The sequence below is a fragment of the Vigna unguiculata genome, chromosome 5 (genome assembly GCF_037176805.1).
Source record: "Vigna unguiculata cultivar grain cowpea cultivar isolate G323 ecotype 2 chromosome 5, ASM3717680v1, whole genome shotgun sequence".
Lineage (NCBI taxonomy): Eukaryota > Viridiplantae > Streptophyta > Magnoliopsida > Fabales > Fabaceae > Vigna > Vigna unguiculata.
In genome coordinates this window covers 49,884,200-49,903,034 of record NC_140796.1, presented here as the reverse complement: position 1 = coordinate 49,903,034, position 18,835 = coordinate 49,884,200, and the positions used below count along the sequence as shown (strand labels likewise).

The 18,835-nt window shown below is 27.1% G+C and overlaps 1 protein-coding gene across 1 annotated transcript; it reads left to right on the top strand.

The window, feature by feature from the left end:
- The first annotated feature begins 8,846 nt into the window (after positions 1–8,846).
- LOC114182970 (glucan endo-1,3-beta-glucosidase 14-like) lies at positions 8,847–10,411 on the top strand. Its single transcript, XM_028069782.2, has 3 exons — positions 8,847–8,960; positions 9,036–10,063; positions 10,164–10,411. Exons 1-3 carry the CDS (start codon positions 8,906–8,908, stop codon positions 10,233–10,235), a joined length of 1,155 nt encoding a protein of 384 aa, XP_027925583.2. The 5' UTR covers positions 8,847–8,905; the 3' UTR covers positions 10,236–10,411.
- Positions 10,412–18,835: the final 8,424 nt, after the last annotated feature.

The following is an 18,835-nucleotide window of genomic DNA, read 5'->3' as shown; positions in this document are numbered from 1 at the left end:
TACCCGAATCCTATGATTATATCTGACGGCAGCAGCTGCCTGATTAAGGTTTGAATCAGCTTTTAGATACTTTTGAAGTAAGAATTAGTTTTAAACCCCTTTGAATGCTATTTTGGATATGTATATACATCAATTTAGTAATGGTAGGTGAAAATGATCCCTAGTTTTCCAAATCGTGTATTAAATGCTTTTTGAGCGTGATAGTCTGTGCATTTGATTTTAAATAAATTAGCAGTAATTTATAATTTGTTGCCCGATTTAGGCTAGTCTAATTTTTGCACTAATTTTAAGAGTTAATAAATAAATTATTGTTAATGATTTGGAACTATAACATGCTCTCTAGCAGTGAAACCTGTTTCAAGCTAGAGTAATATTGATGGCCAAGGTTATCTATTGATGTAGAAGAGGTCAATTAGGACGAAATCCATCATTGCACTTTAATTTTTTAAAAATTTTTATGTGTAAATGAACCGTGTATTCGTATTCCTATATTGTTTATCCCTGAACAACATCATCCAAAACAAAGCCCTTTTCCTTTGCGCTCTACCTAATCGTCATTGTTTTTACCTTCCGAAGTTATGGCGTGGTCTTTCGAAGAGATGTTAACTCACTATTTTTTCGGAAGTTGTTAGCAACTTTATTCCCAGAACAAAGGCCGTTATGTAGATACAGTTTTCTTGTGTTTTAGCTATTATTTTATAATTGAATCTAATGTTCCTTAATTATATAATTGAAACACTAATCTTGATTAAATATGTCATAATAATAATAATAATATGGAGCGAGACCGATGTAGAAAGAAGACCATGCCTATAGTAGAAAGTGTGGGTCGATCTCGATGGCCCATAAACAATTTGGGATTTTGTCCTTTAGCATTCCAACCAGTGCCTGCTGCACCTCATATTTTCTCTTACGTAGTCTCATAGTTTGGTGAAAGGACTCTTTTACCCTTTCTCCAATTGGGGATGTAAGGGGTGCTACGAGAGAGGAAGAAGAATGTGGCTGCTGCTATGAAAGAGAAAAGAGAACCCTCTGAAGGGAGAGGAAGGAGTAAACGGGAAGGAGGAGGAGGAGTTAATGTAAGGTTTTGTTTATTTTTTGAGTAAGGATAAATTTGTCTTTTCACATATCTCTGGGGATGCAAGGAGCAAATATGGGTTTGCAGGAAGCACTGGCATAGGACTTCAGGTTCGTTACAAGCCCAATAATATAATGTATAAGTATATGATCGAGTGCTACCGGCCCATAACTAAATGAATATATTTAAGCAATCACTTCCATTGTTTTTGTTGTCTTTTTTTACTAGTTTCTTTATGACTCTAAAATGTGTTTGTTTATGAATAATAGCATAGTACTTTTTCTCTGTTTTCCTATCAAAAGACTTGGGATTTAAATAATTGGTAGAAAAAAATGGTTTGTCATAAGCTGAATTCAACCCCTAATAAATAGACCATTGAATCAATGGTTATATCTACCTAATAACCGAAAGTTAAATGATGGTTATAGGTGATATAGGTGATTGGGTAGACGGTGGCGGACACCTACAGTTATTTGAAAGTTTGAGAAGTAATCAATAATCATTGTCACCAAATCATTTTAAACAAAATTAGTTATCTGTTTGGGGTGAGAAGGAGTTTCATCATGCAACTGTCTTTAATTATTTGTTTATGCCAAACAGTGTCTATCATTTTAGCCAAATAAAATAAAGTGTGTAAGGATTGAATTAACGTGTTAGTGTCAAACTTTCCATAAGCACACATGTCAAGCTCAAGTTCAAAACAGCGTTCTGTGGTGAGTTTACGGAACGCACGTTCTCACATCACAACCAACTTTTAGTTGACAGAGACGTCCTCATCTCAGTCACCAAAATCATTTCCTACATTACAATAATAATTATGTCTCTAATCATACAATTTACACACATAATTCTCCTTTTAAGTTTTAAGTTCTTTGGATGTAGGTAACTAATTGATGTAATTAATGTATTTTTTTTTCTGCTTCGACGATATTCGTTAATTTGAAGAAAAAAGTATGCATACAAAAGATGAAAGATGTTAATTGTTCTATTTTCTTTGTCTAAGAGTAGGCCCTTTTGTTGTTGCAGTAGTTCATACATTCATAATAATTGTTGTGATAGGACAAAGTTTAGTTAAGCCCTAGTGGTCCTGGAGTTGATCATAGGTTAACTCTTCTTCTACCATTTTGGGTCTAGTTTATTTTTGAAAAACATAGCCTTTTTTAAATACATTATATACGTTAAAGATACTTATATGTGATTCTCAAACTTATAAAGAAAAGATTAAATTATATATATGGTATTTATTTTCGTCAAGTTTTATTATTTTATTTATAATATTTTTTGTTTTTTCAATCATTCAATTTTTTGTCAATTTTGTTAAATTTGATCTTTTTTTAGTGTGGGTTAAAAATTAGCTGTAATGAATAGTTGTTGCCATGTATCACTTCGTGAATTTTTTGTTTAATTTTTTATTTTTTGAAAAAATATTCATCCAACAACGTATCACGTGTCAAAGTTAATATTTTATATTCAATTTGGTTTTTATTTTCGTTATGTTTGTTCAATTTAATCCTAATTTTGTTTAAAATTGAGCAATTTTATCCCTCTCAAAATTGATACCATATTTAATTTTTATATAAAAGTTATAATGATGTTTTTATTCAAATTCCCATTTTTATTAAATATTTTTTGTTTAAGGTTACAATTAATTTAAAATTATAATGAGAATTTTAAGGATGAGAACTAACACCATTGATATAAAATTTAAAATTAGTCCTTATCATTTAAATTTTTGTTCTAATTAATCCTAAACCAAAATATTTAATAAAAATGAACATATTAATAAAATATCATTATAACATTTATATAAAAAATAAATTTGGTGTTAATTTGGAGAGGAACAAAATTGCTCCATTTAAAAAAATAAGACTAAATTGAAAAAAATTTAGGGACCAAATTAAATATAAAACATTGACTCTGACATATGACACGTTGCTCGATTGACAAGTGGACATTTTTTTTAAATTAAAAAATATTTAAAAAATAAATTAAGTGACACATGACAATCAATGTTCATTACTGTTAATTATTTAAACAGTGTTAGCAAAAAAAATCAAGTTGAACAAAATTGACGAAAATTATAACTTAATTAAACAAAAAAAAATATTAGGACTAAAATGACAAAACTAAACGAAAACGGGGATCAAATGTATATTTTAACATTGTATTAATATGTCACTGTGTTTTGTAAAAATATTTTTATCCTATCTTAATATACTATAAATATTATGAGAAATAATTTATAAAATGGTTGACTTATATCAAAAGTATGAAAAACTCAAATGAAAGAGATTTAGTGAGAAACATGTAAATAAATCATTACAACATAACGAGACATTGACACTAAAATCCAATGAATGTATTGAGACAATGCAAAATAACACAAAAAAAAAAAAACATGATGGTTCTATATAGAAGAAAATGAAATTAAACTTAAAACTCTACACGTCAAGATCCAAAATTGGTTGATAAAGAAATATAGAAGGAAAATCCATTTTCTAATCATGGCCTTGCACACTCTCAGCTGATGGCCATTGATAACAAGATCAAATTAGTCCTTATCCTAATATTTAAGGTCAACAATAAACATAAATTTGTTCATTATCATAATTTATGTTATTATCGTCGAGTTTTTATCCACAAATTTTAGAATTGAAGTTATAGACAAATATTTTTGTCGATAATGAATTCATTAGTAAAATTATTGATAATTTTGAATTTGTATTACTTATAGATTTTTTGTCGATAACTTGTGTGACAACCATTTTTGTTTATAAATTTTATCGATAACTTATAACTCTTATTACCGACAAACTTTTTCGTTCATAAATTGAGTAAAACTTTTTCTACCAAGTATGATGATATTTTTATATATTAAGAAGAAATGGGTGAGAAGAAGAAGAGAAGAAGAAAAGAAAGAAGAGAAAGAGGAGGAGAAGTAATGGTGACAAGAGTTGAGGGAGGAGAAAGAGAGAAAATAGGAGGAGGAGAAAGAAGAGGATGATGAACCAAGAGGACGGTTGGTGACGGTGGAAGGAAGAGAAAGAAGAAAACAAAAAGGAAAAATAAGAGGACAAAGAGGGGAAAGAAAAAAAACACAACTGTGATTTTTAACAATAAATTTTACCGACAATTAGAATTCAATAGTAATTATTGATGAATATTTACCAACGAATTTATTAATGGGTTTGCGCTTGTCAATAATTACCTTTGGGATCCATTAGTAAAATTTATTGACGAACATTTTACTCACATATTTATGACCGTTGGTAATTTGTGGTTAACTCAGATTACCGATGGATTGTGTCCATCAATATTAAACGATTTTCTTGTAGTGATTCTTCTCGTATCGAGCATTAAATAAGCAAAAAATAAATTTAATTGTCATTTAATTAAAAATGCTTTTTTTCAATGCTTAGTCACATTAAACATTACTCAGTAATGGTCCACAATACGAAAAGTTGGTATTATGAGAACACTTTTATTATTTGGATGAAAACCTTCATCCATAGAAAAACATGATCAATCCACCTAAACACACAAAGACATATGTAACTTATATAAACTTATAATTAGTATTGCAATCTTTTGTCAAGTGTTTTCTACAACACTCAAAGGAGTTTCCTTACAATCCTCACTACCTACAAACTCCATCAATTATTTTCTAATACTTATCTAGAAATTTAAAGTTTATTATGCAACAAGGCAACGTAATGAAAAACACCAATTACCTACAAAAAAAGTATAAAATAATAATAGAACAAATATATTTATTAGTTCTTGGAGAGATTCACCGTTACGATAATCAAGATATGCATTTGCAATAATAACATCGTCATTCACATAAGGATAACAAAATCATGAATTGTTTCCTTCTTTTATTATTTATGCATTAATATCCAAAATGCATGGATAAGTTGAAAGCATGAGCCACTAAATACATGCATTTGGTGATTTAATTAAATATTACACATATAACTAAACAAAACATCATATCAAACATAATGTCAATTTAAAGATATTATAAAGACTATCAAAATAAAAGACATGATAATCAATTATACAAAAATTAACTTAAAAATAAAAATGCATTAAAACCCGTCATGTTCAAGAGTAACATGACATGAATACATAGAACTATCATTAAGATTGTAGTTGGCTTCACCTATAATAACAATACGATTTTTACTAAAAAAAATCATGATCTTTAGATAAACCATAACACAATTTTTTTCTGATCATATTTAAAAAGTTTGATTCCTCCTATCACTTTTAGGAATAATAAACTTTGATCATTTCAAAATTACTTTTATGTTTACGTTGCTTTCGCTTGACTATGGAGTTCAAAGCAACTAATTTGTTAGTCGTTTCTAATTTTGTTTCAACTTTGAAAAATTCATACAGAAATGTTTCGTGTGTTATTTTTTTTTAATCAAACTTGTTTAACATGTACCGTGGTATTCGTTCACTAGTGCCATATATTTTGTAATTTAGGAATGATTTGTAGTTTTTTTATTCTGCAATTTGTATATTTAATTCGGGAGAACCGTATCTGCATTGTTTAAAAAAAAGAAGAATGAACTAGGTGTGATATGTTTGTATTTTTATTAATTTAAAATTTTATATATATATATATATATATATATATATATTTAGCTATATATTAAATATAAAAGTTAAAATGAACGAGGAATATATATCTTTGAAAATCTTTTTCAGTTTTCTAAAGATTCAGGGGCTACGCTTTTGGAATTAAAATATTAACTTTTTTCTTTTTTCTTTTAATTAATTTGGGAAGATGGTGATAGACTACTCTTAACCAATCAAAGCATGGATTTTGTTGACTTTTATGTCTTGTATGAACAAAAATAAAAGTTGAAAACTTAATTGTATGCGCCACAATTTATAGACCATTATGAACAAAATTAAGAATTGAAAACTTAATATTATAGTCCTCAAGTTATGGACCATCAAAATCATTAAGGATTCCCACTTGAAACATTACATGTATAAAGTGTTAGTTACGTGACAAACTCATCATAGGTTTGTGTTTAGATTATAATTAGGTGAATGACTTCAATTTACCAAAAATTATGGTAATGTTTTCGGTGGAGACAGTTTTCGTTTTCAAAATTAATTTTCAAAACAAAAACACTTTAGAACAACTAAATAACTTATTCCACAATTTTGAAACATTATTATATTAATTTTGTGATTTAAAAAAATATATTCATAAATTTAATTTCTAATCTGAAGAAGATTTAATTTATTTATAAGTTTATAATAAATTTGAAATTTTAAACTGAGTCTTCAATATATTTGTATGATATCTCAAAAAAAAAAATATTTTTTAATTAAATTTTTATTATCAAATTTTTTAATTAAACTACGTCATTTTATTAGAATATATAAGATCTCTGATTACAGACATTGTGATAAATATATGTAACTATTATTATTATTATATTGTTTTATTATTGATAATTATCGATTTTATTATTGCTGTTATTGCTGTTATCAGTGTATTTTAAATATAAAATAATGAATAAAAATTCAACACCGAATATAAATTCATCGTATCATTGTATAAATATATTTTAAAATTAATTTTGACATGATACAAATCCTTAAACTAGTTTATTTTAAAACTAAAATTAATCCTGAGCTAAAAACAATTTTCAAAAACTAAATTATAGATATAATTTTGTTTAACTTACACCTTAAAATTATCTTCAAGAAGAATTTTGGTATAATTTGTTATAACTGTCAGAAAATAATTACCTTCTAATAATTGATTTTGGAAAACTTTTAGTTAAAAACTGCACACATAGCATAATAGAATGATTGATATTTTTAAGGGTTGGAGAATGAACCCACTTATTTATGTGAAAAGTGGAGGAAAACTCTTTTCATATAGTAGTTCTAGGAGTTTGAATTTTAAACATGCAAGAATGATATGCTACTCAACCTCATTAAGATCCTTTCCAGTAAATAAATAAAAAATATATATAATATTGATTATCTTTTAAAAAAATATTAAATTTACAGAAAAATCAATCAAATAAATTTATTTAAAAAATAATGTAATGCTCTTTTCAGATATCTTATTATCAAATGTGATCGTAAACAATTTAACATGAAGGTCAAAGTTAAAAAAGTAATACTTGAAATTAGATTTTATTATTTCAATTAAATAAAAAATAAGTATATGAAAATTATAATTAATTTTTTTTAAGTTTTTAAATAAAACTATCAATTAATTTTTTGATAGAAAACTTTATCAATTAACATGACAAGAATAAACATTTAAATTTGATTCAATGTCGTATAAAATATTATATACTTTTTACTAATGCGTGCAAAGAATATTTCTCAGCAAGTATTTTTATTTAGTTATCTAAATTAAAATTTAAGAACGTTACACAAATATTAATTGATTTTAATGAGATCAAGTTATTTCATTGAAGACAATGACACTAGATTAAATTATGATATGGTTAATCATATATACTATTTATTATAATGATTCTAAATTAAGAAAATCGTGCTAAATAAATGTTTAAATAAGGCACATCACACCAAATCAAATATAAAAAACAATAAATGAAAAAATAAGAATTATGTTAGTCTGATTGACATGGATTGATCTATGCATTAGAAGTAAAAGATATTTATATTCCAAAATTAAGCAATAATATTTCAATTTTAAAATTAAAAAACAATACATTCTTTTTTTTTAAATGATCAACACCTTTTTCTCTTTATTCATTAATATCTCAATATATTTAAATAGTAAAAATATATTTTAAAATTAAATGATAATATGCTCTTATAATTGTTTAAAATAAAATAAAATAAAAAACAATAAGAATAATAATAATAATTTTATTATTTTTCATTACAATAAGCAAAATGAACACAAATGCACGTTTTAGTAGTGTTTATATAAAGTGCGTACAAAAAAAGTTAATTAATGAAAGCAGTTGCTATCCTATACACAACTTCATTATATTATTTAATCATCAATGAAAAAGGACACGAGGATATAATACAAAATATCACGAATTTAGATTTTGTATTGATTGTATTGATTTTGTTGATTTGTGACCTTAAGTATAATGATTTATATTGATTTTGATGGTTTAAAATATATTAACTTTTTTATATATAACAAAAATAAATATATTTTAAAAATATGAAGAAAGAAAAGATAGAAGAGAATCTAATTTGATCATCGAACACTGATATTCTTTTTTATTCTTTATTCACTATGTCCTCTCTTCAGATTCGGTAAATAAAATGTTAAAAAACAATCAACAAAGGACAATAAAAAAGAGTTTAAATAATTAGGAGCAAGAGAAAATAATCATGATTTATTCTGAAATTTATCATTCATATTAATAATGATTAAAATAAGTGTAATTGGTAAAACTATATTACAGAAAAGTTTTCAGAAATCAATGTATGAATGATTTCTACTAAAGTTTTTAATTTGTAGTCTAATATAGCGATAATAATTTTTATTTAAAAAAAACATATTCCTATCTCCTCAAAATACTATATTGGGAAATTTAGCTCACATGTAAGAGTTTATGCGAGTCGAAACATAAAATAATGTCATAAAAAAATTAAAAAAAAAATAAAATAAAATTGCAGAGAGAAAAGCATATTGCATTTCCTAGTTTCCACATAAAAACAGCAGAGGTTTGTTGTGTATAAATATGCAATAACATTGCTACTTTGCAATTTACAAAGCTTGAATATTCAGCTCGAAAGCGTAGTGGCCTAGGTTAACGGTTAACCTTTATATGCAGTATCAGACTAACAATGAAAACTTCTTCATTCTTCGTGGCTTTGCTGTTGCTGTCTCTCACTTTTTCAGGTTTATTATCATTCACAAACTAGAGTTATCTCTTTTCTGTATATTCTGATGATTTTCTATGACAATTTTCTTCAGATTTGTTTGTGCAAACCCGGGGCTTTAATTTTGGAATCAACTACGGACAACTTGGCGACAACCTTCCATCTCCCTCTAGTGTGGCTGCTCTGATAAAATCTCTGAAAGTCTCCAAAATCAGACTCTATGATTCTAATCCAGATATTCTATCCGCATTCGCCAATTCAGGAGTGGAGTTCATCATAGGAACGAGAAACGAGGATCTGCCGAGCTTGAAAGACTCTTCTAATGCTCAGAGGTGGATTCAGCAACATGTCCAACCTTATATTTCCCGAACCAAAATCACTTGTATAGTTGTCGGAAACGAGGTGTTCGACTCCAATAACCCTCAGCTCACAACAAGTCTTCTCCCTGCAATGCAAAGTATGTACAATGCTCTTGTTAGTCAAGGACTTGCACAGAAGGTTACTGTTACTTCTGCACATTCTTATAATGTTATAGCCTCCTCATACCCTCCTTCATCTGGGGCCTTCAGACAAGATCTGATACAGTATATTCAACCCATTCTTAGCTTTCATGCTCAGACCAAATCACCTTTTCTCATCAATGCATATCCCTTTTTTGCATACAAGGGAAACCCAAACCAGATTTCCTTGAACTATGTGCTGTTTCAACCTAATTCAGGGTCTACTGATCCAGTTACCAATTTGCATTATGATAACATGTTGTTTGCTCAAATTGATGCTGTCTACGCTGCCATTAAGAGACTGGGCCATACTGATATTGAAGTCAAGATTTCAGAAACTGGTTGGCCTTCTAAAGGTGACCCCGGTGAAATTGGAGCCACACCACAGAATGCAGAAACATATAATAGTAATCTGCTGAAAAGGATAGAACAGAATCAGGCTACTCCTGCAAAACCATCTGTTCCAATTGATGTTTTTGTCTTTGCACTCTTCAATGAGAATTTGAAGCCTGGTCCTTTATCAGAGAGAAACTTTGGTCTCTATTATCCTAATGGCAACCCAGTTTATAACATTGGATTAAAAGGTTATCTTCCAGGAATGATTGGGAAGTCAAATTCTAACGTAAGTATAAAGTTTCTTGGCTTTTTTATTTTGAAACTTTTTAAAGTAGATGTCTGTGTCTATTTGATGTATCTAATGCTCTGTTGTTATTGTTATGCAGGTGTTGTGTATTAATTTTGTTGTCTTCCTATTACCATTTTTTATGTTCACCTCGGAGTTTTCAAGATACTGATCAGGAATATAACAAAACCAATAACTTTTTAGAATTCATTCTAACAAAGGTGACTAAAATTTTAATATTGTTGATATCCTTTCTATTATTTAGATTACAAATTCTCAGTTGAAAAGTTAGTTACCATAAATAATGAAATTAAAATTGTTTTGATGTAGTTTTTTTTATTCTTTGGTTGCAAGAAAGCTAATTCTGCTTGTAAATCTCTAATGATTAAAATTTATATTATGATAACAAATTAGTAATGATCACGGGTATTAAGAGATTGATGTGAACATTAATGTTTTAAATTAGTAACATCATCTTATTAATCACATCTTACAAATCTTTTTATTTTGTTATTTATTATTATATCGTGTTATTATTATCAGATTAATTACGTATTTTATTATTGATATTACTATTATCATATACGGTCTAATAGAAAGATATACGATAATTTAAATTCATCATTAAATTAATTTCGACATGACAGAAATCTTTAAACTAATTTATTTTAAAACTAAAAATACTCTTAAACTAAAAACATTTTTTTAAAAAACTAAATTCTAAAAATAATTTGTTTATCTTACACTTTGAAATCATCTTCAAGAAGAAATTTTGTATAGTTGGTTATAACCGTCCAGAAAGTTGGAATAATTGCCTTCTAATGATTGGTTTTTGAAAATTTTTAGTTAAAAATGCATACAAAAACATAATAGAATGATTGAATTTTTGTAGGGTTGGAGAATGAATCCACTTATTTATGTGAAAAGTGGAGGGTTGCTTTATGAAGAAGGGTGATTTGAATATTTTGTTTATAGTTGAATATTCATGAAACGATATAATTAATAAATAGAATAGAATAGAATCATATAGTAACTTATCATATATTCCTTTCTTTTCACGACTTGTTTTTGTTATTATAAAAAATTACATATATAATTGCGAAGAATATGTGTTAAAAACTCTTTTCTAGAAGCACTAAATGGGATAATGCTTGAAACACTCACCAACTTATATCATTTACATATATATACTAATACACTAATACAGTGTTTCTCTGTTTTAGAATTTAAAAGTAACTTTTCGATTGGAATCTTATGATTGGCAATGAAGAAGATTTGAGTGTTTTTTATGAGCGTTGGTTTTAACTATATTATTTGAAAGGTTAATAGAAAAAGGTTCTTTAATAGAAGAACTATTTAGTAATGCTTTTTCCATTAACAATTATTCTTAACTCTTTAATCAATGCCTTCCAAATAGAGTAATGTTAGATTCTCCTTCAAATTCTCTTCCAAATCTTCCCACTACTTTCTAAAGTGTTAAAGTATTAAAAAAATATAAAATATTGAACAAAGTGTAAAGTATTAGATACAAGAGTTAATATTCTTTTTCTTCTTTTTTTTGCTAAAGTTGTCTTTATTTCTTACACTTTCAAATTGATAAGTTCAATAATGCAATTTTTGAAAATATGTAATTTGATTTGTTTTAGTTAAATGTAATATTTAGTGATAGTTTTATATCATCGCAAAATTGGTAGAAGGATTAATTGATTCATATAATTATTGGATTTATTATTTCTTTATATAAAGACTCTTTGATAGTTTGCAAGTTGACATTGATATAAATTTGTGAGAAGATAAAATGAACAAAGTCAAATATTCTCTTAAAGTTGATAAAGATGTTGACATTTGCATCATAAAGAAAATTGCATATTGTTTTGATACTACACAAGATGACATTTTGAAAAACTCTATAAGAAGATAAAATGAACAAGGTGAGATCATGATGTTAGCTCCTATGAAGTGTTTTATGGAAAAAAAAAAACAATAAAACGACAACATATTTTGACCCAAATGTAAAGATTAGTTGCGAATTTGATTTGAAGAAGTTTTCCATAGAAGGAATTCACGATGAAAGAGTAGCTTTCCAAAAAGAAGTGGCAAGAAATAAATTTAAAATTCATCTTCCAAAATTTTTTATGGAGAATTTTATAAAATAAAGTTTCAATTTTAAGTAAAGTTTGAATGTTTTGTATTTTTTCAATTTAACATTTCTATTCAAAACTTGTTATAAAATACAAATAGACTTAAGATTCACATTCCTAGCTACGACTTTACATTTATTTACAAACAATGAATTAACATTTATTTATAAGCAATCAATAATCAATGGTGATGTGATATATTAATGGATAGAAATAAAATATTCCCCTAACATTTAAAATTGTATAGCATGTATTCATAATGTTTTAACTAATTTAAAACTTTTTACGTTAATATTGGATTTCATTTCATTTGAATGTGTGTTCCTTTTCAACATGTGTTGTTTTATATTTATTTGATCCTTTGGTTTTTATGATCTCCATCATGAATAATTGTAATTTTAACAATATATGCCATTTTTTTTCCAGAAAATCTCATTTTCTTGTGAATCAAATCTTAGTCGATTCTGAGTAACTAAAAATACAACTTTTGCAATGAAATTTTCATTTTTACGAGTATGATGTTAGTCATCTAATCTTCTAGTAAATAACAATTCTTAGTTGTTTTTATCATATAATGCAATTTCTTGTCAAAATAAATGATGTTATGCATACTTTTAAAAGTTAAATAACCTGTAAATATTTACAAGCTAAATTTCAATCAAGATCTTTTATTTCCTTCTTTCAAGAATAACTTTGTCCGCAGATGAATAATATCACATATCCATAAAATGACTTGTGGTATTAGAAGTTTAAACATCAAAAGTTAAATTTATATTCAAGACCTAACCTAAACATCTAAGTGTTTCTCTTCAACACTTTAGAATTCCATGAAATTCAGCAAGATCAATCCGAATGTAAGTTATTGCATGAAAAGAGGAAAAAAAAAATAGACATTTTAGTTTAACGTGAAGAGAAAGACCAATCTCACACACAGATTTAGAATTACTAAAAATTCTCATATTATACGAGAATATTTTTATAGTTTGTTAAAAAAATTTACAAGAAAATTTTTTTTCTATTATTTTTTTCTAAAAATTTTAATTGACAAATAATTCTTTCATAGATAATTATTTCTTACAAAATTATAAAATTCGTAAGTATTTTTTACAAAATTTGTTACGAAAAATGTTTTATACAAAATATTTTGCGAAAAAATTGACAATAATTTTCTGCAAATTTTTTTTTATAACAAAATTTATAAGTATTTCTTAAAAAAAAATTAATAAAAAATATGAATTTTTTTAATAAGTGTACTTTAAAGAAGGATATATACTACATGAGTGAGAGAACATGTAAGTATAAAGAGTTTCATGAATGAAAATGAGTGAAAGAAAAAAAAACTTAAACATATATGTAACGATCAATGCATTTTCTGTGATTAAAAAAAAAGAACTTAATTCGATTGTTAGTTCGGTCGTAGAAACCAACACTTTCATTTATTGATCGGAAGTTAAATTTCTCGCTAAGATAACATTTACCAAATACAACACTTTCATTTCAACTTATATAACTACAAATTTAGGAATGAAAATTTAACCAGATTACTATTTTAATCCCTAATTAATATTACTGAAAATTTATTTAGTTACTATTTCGATTATAAACTGATAGACGTCATTTAATAATTGTTTCAGTTATAATTTGGACTTATTTATTTCAATCATTAAATGACTCATTTATTGTATGACACTATTTTTTTATAATCACATACTCCATCAACGGTCAAAAAGTTTCATTTTAAAATGTGAAGACTTGTACATGTTAAACTTTGACCGATTTTACTTGGGACCAATATTACCTGACACATGGTTGATTTTACATACTTAACTATCACATCAAATTATCTTAATAATTATGAGGATTACTAATATGTGCTTTTTGTAAAAAAAAAGAAGAAGAGGATATTTAGTGATAACTCAAAACTAAGGTGTTGGAAAAATCTGCCATGTTTGCAGATTTCCAAGCAAATGCTGCTAACAAATGAGCAGTGACAAAATAGGCTGAGTTTCTAATGTTTTTACTTTCGAATTTCGAATCCATTTTCGGGAGTTACTAATTCATATACAAGTCAATCATCTTGTTTCTTTCGATTTTACATTTTGTTCATATTAAATGTTGTAAAATTTAGAAATATTATTTGCGGTTACAATGCTCAAATTATATTCTTTTAGGAAAATAACTCGGAAATTCAATTCCCCTTACTATCAATTTATTTGATAAGGCATTATATATATTTTTTTGGCAATAAATGTCATGTGAAACCCTTTTTTTTCTTTTAAAAGATGCAAAGTTTCATGACCAAAAACACTCTCCTTCCTTTTTTTCCCATTTTTTCAATTTTCCACATCTCTTAAATAACCCATCTTTCTCTTTCTCATCTAATCCTCGTCTTCTTGTGAATCAGAGACCAGATTTTGGAATTGTGGTGGAGTCCTCCTCGAATCCATTTGAGCAATTTCTCTATTTGTATTAGTTGAAAATTCAACATTCTTCTTCTCTTTTAGTTTAGGGGTTGTTGCATCAAGTTCCTTTAATGCATGTGGTTCTTAGAGCCTTTGATTCTGACCAGAGCCTTATCCTTTTATATTCTTTCGTTTTGGCTTCTCTAGGTTGAATTGGGGTTTTGGTATTGTATCATCTTGACGTTTTCTTCATTTCAATATTGGTCTACACTAAAGGTAAGGAAAGCTAGGTTTTCTGTTAAATTTTAGTGTGAATTGATCATTTTGGTAGTGAATGTGATGTTGTATGTTGAATTTGATGAAATTTATATTTATTTACTTATTATTTGATTGTGCTTGGTCTTGATTTGGAAAAAAACTTAAATTTGTGTTTTGAGCAATTGGGTATCATCATAAATTCTATAAACCATTTGTAATAAAAAAAAACATTAAAGGAAAGGTACCAAATTAATCAATTGCTCAGGTTTAATTTTTTCCCAAATTGTTGTTCTAATACACCGTTAGATACCGTAATAGCACCATCAGGCGCCACTGAGACAATGGCCATTGACTTTGGGGCACTGGGCACCGCTTATGGACCTTCAGGTGCACAAGTCAGTAGGTTCCAAGAGTTGTAGCGTTGGACGCCACTTCTCAGCGTCAGGCGCCACCCTGTTTTTTCTAGTTTGCATTCTTCTTGTAAAATGAAGATTCTCACTTTATTAACCGTCTAATCGAATTGAAATTTTGACAATTAATCCTAGACGTGTGATTCTTCACTTTGAACAATGATCATTTTTTTGAAGTTTGTGGTTAGAGAAATGGTTTTAATCGTTTTGATATACTTTATGTATGTATATGTTTAAGATTGTAAATTGTCATTAATCGAGATAGAATTATTGATATGTGAATATGAATATGTGATTGAGGATGTATAAGTGTGAAAGTAATGAATTATGGTGATAGTATTGTTGTGAAACTGTGATGATAATGGGATTGTTAATGTATATGAGCTTTGTATGTGTTTGACGTAATTACATAGGTCTCATAGGTAGATTTTATGGTGGTGTTATTTTAATATATGCATTGAACTATGGATTCAAGTAAGGTGACATCCTGAAACTCTAATGATCATTCACATTCAAATAGAGTAGAATGAATCATGTGGTGGGAGTAGGAGGAGGTCCTAGTTTATGGTAGGATAACGAATTTAGATAATGATGGATTAACCTTGTGTGTGGTAGGGTGAAACCCATTGAAAATGGCTTTGTGGAACAATAGATGCCACCACAAATGCAAGTCTCTAGTGAATCCAATTCCAAATGCATATATACGAATAATTGAGTTTAGTATTAGCTGTATGCATGTGTACAATTATATGAATTATTGTAGTTATTCCATCCACCTCTTATAATTGATATGAGTTAAATGTTATTAGGATAACTCTTTTGTATATTATCTTACTCTTGTACTTTGTGATCTTGTGTTGTTTTCTTTTTTTTGCGATGATCATCATTCTTGTGTGAACAGATGAATGCATGTTTAGAGACACTTATGAAGGATGAGAAGTTCATAATTAAAATTGTGATATTGTATAGAAATATTTTTGCAGGTTTGATGTTGTTGTATAAATAGTATACTTTTATAGTCTGAATTCTCTTAAGACTGTATTCATATATTTTTTTATTCGATTAATTTATCTGTAAATATTATTATAAAATATTTTATTTTATTAATTTTATACTATTAAAATTTAAAATGGGATTGTACACGTTACCTTTTAATACAAAAAGTTACTAAAATTTTCAACCATGTATGAAATATGTTTAGTTTCATTTAATAATTTTATAAAATAATAAAGAAATGAAATAAAAATATTTAAATATACTCTTCGAGACAGTATGGTTGAGATCGAGGCGAAAGTTAAAGAATGAATATATTTTGCTTTTGATAGCTGAAAAGTGGTAATAACAGAGAAAGGTGAAACCATATCTGAAGCTGAAAGACGCGGTCAGCGCAGTGTCCGAAACCCAAACAATATTGACGCGGAAAGACGTGCGGCGTCTGAGGTGTCAACGTGCTTTCAGAGAAACGGTGCTTAACACATGGGCCATTTTTTTTCTTTTTACCAATCCCAATATTAATTCATTATCAAATAATAATTAATTAGTTAGTCACATCTCCATAGACAAAGGGAAAAATTAGGTAGTAAAATTAACAATTAAATTTATTTTTTATTTTTTATTTTCAGTAAATTTTGAAATTAATTTGTTTCAAAATTTTGAATCAAGATAATTTTTTATCTTTTAAAATACGTAAATTTAATTTTTTAATTAAATTTTATTAAATTTATTTAACATTTTAAATTTGTTTTACAATAATATTTGACTTAACACTAAAACAGAAATGTGTTAAACACTATAAACAACTCAAATACAATCTTGAGATGCTTACGAAATATCAAATAAATCTAATAAAATCTGATTAAAATAACTAAATTTACATATCTTTAAGAGAGGAAAAATTAAATTAGTCCAAAGTTTTGAAATAGACTAATTCCAAATTGTAGTGAAAGTTAATCTTAAAAAAATTAATCGTACATTAAAAGCCTCTAACAGAACAAATAATTAATTAATTACTTGTTAACCTCTTACAATTCTGAACTTTTTTTCGACATTACCTCTAAGCTGTTCCTGTACTACTCTTATTTTCATTCTAAAACCAAGCTTTCACGTTTTAGGCGTTTGTATATCATTTAAATTATTTACTGTATGAACATAAAAGATGCTATTTTCATTTTCCACATTAATATATTAAATTTATTTACTACAATATATTAAAATTATATACACATAGTCACCGATTATATGGATCAATTAAGGTAAGTTGTCCAGTTTAATTCGTGCTCTGGACTTTGAATTTTGAACATGCATTAATGAAATATCGGAAAAAAAAAATTGTCGTGGTGGTCCAATACTGGAAGAAAACTTTTGTCCTCCATATTGTTACTCAACCTCGTTTGAAATAGGCTCTTTTCACTTAAATATTTCAAAAACGTTATCCCATTTATCAATTGTGAATTCTCATTATTTTAAGCATTCATCAATGTTTTGTAATAAAGTTATAATACTAACTTTACCATTGTCAATAAACCACCAAGTTTTGTATCTTAAGATTTTTTTTCTCTAACATCTAAAATTCATGGTTTCATACATCTATGCCAAATTTGGAAGAAAAACATTTAATTTTTTCTAGCTTTTAAGAATGTCTTGCATCTTACAAATCATCTCACAATAACACTTGTGTTTTACAAATTATCTAATAATAATGTTTACATTTTACGAGCTATCATCGGAAAAAAAATTGCATTTAACAATTATTATAAGGAAAGGAATTATGATTTACAAGTCATCATTAGAAAAAAAAAAAAACTTGCATTTTACCAGTTATCATCCAAAAAAAACTTGAACATTTTACAAGTCATCATTGAAAAAAAGCTTGCATTTTACAAATTATCATTAAAAAAAACACTTGTATTTTGCAAGTAATCACCAGGAAAAAAGGCTTGCATTTTGCAAGTTATCATCAGGAAAAAAACTTACATCTTACAAGTTATCATCGAGAAAAATACTTACATTTTACAAGTCATTATCGAAAAAAGGCTTGTGTTTTACGAAGCATTATTATGAAAAAGGATTGCGTTTTACAAGTCATCACTTGGAAAAAAAGTTACATTTTACAAGTCATCATAAAAAAATAAACTTACATTTTACAAGTCACATTGGGGAAAAAAGCTTGCATTTTATAAGTCATTATAAAAAAAAGTCATCCTAAATTGACCATATGCACAATTCGACTGAAAATTCCTCATTTATAGTCCTATATTGTTTCTAATTTTGCATAGATGGTTCCACTAATGGCCTCAACACCTCATTATCACATCTCAACTCTCCCTGTTGCGGACAAAAGTCTTCAACTCTCTCACGAGCTCCTTATTTTGTCTTCTTTATTCTTCCATCATGACTATAAATCATTATCCCTACAATCACAGTAAAATCAATAGCTTCCCTTACCTGGACTGCTCAAACCCAATATCTTTGAACAATAGACCTCCTTCAACTCACATGATACTCTATCTATACACAAAAATATCACAAACATGATCAGACCATAACATCATGATCACTGAT

Bases quoted from the DNA above. Each gene is read 5' to 3' on its own strand.
- LOC114182970 (XM_028069782.2), top strand. From the start codon at position 8,906: ATGAAAACTTCTTCATTCTTCGTGGCTTTGCTGTTGCTGTCTCTCACT. The intron at 8,961-9,035 runs GTTTATTATCAT...AATTTTCTTCAG, and splicing joins GCTGTCTCTCACTTTTTCAG to ATTTGTTTGTGCAAACCCGG. The intron at 10,064-10,163 runs GTAAGTATAAAG...ATTGTTATGCAG, and splicing joins TTGGGAAGTCAAATTCTAAC to GTGTTGTGTATTAATTTTGT.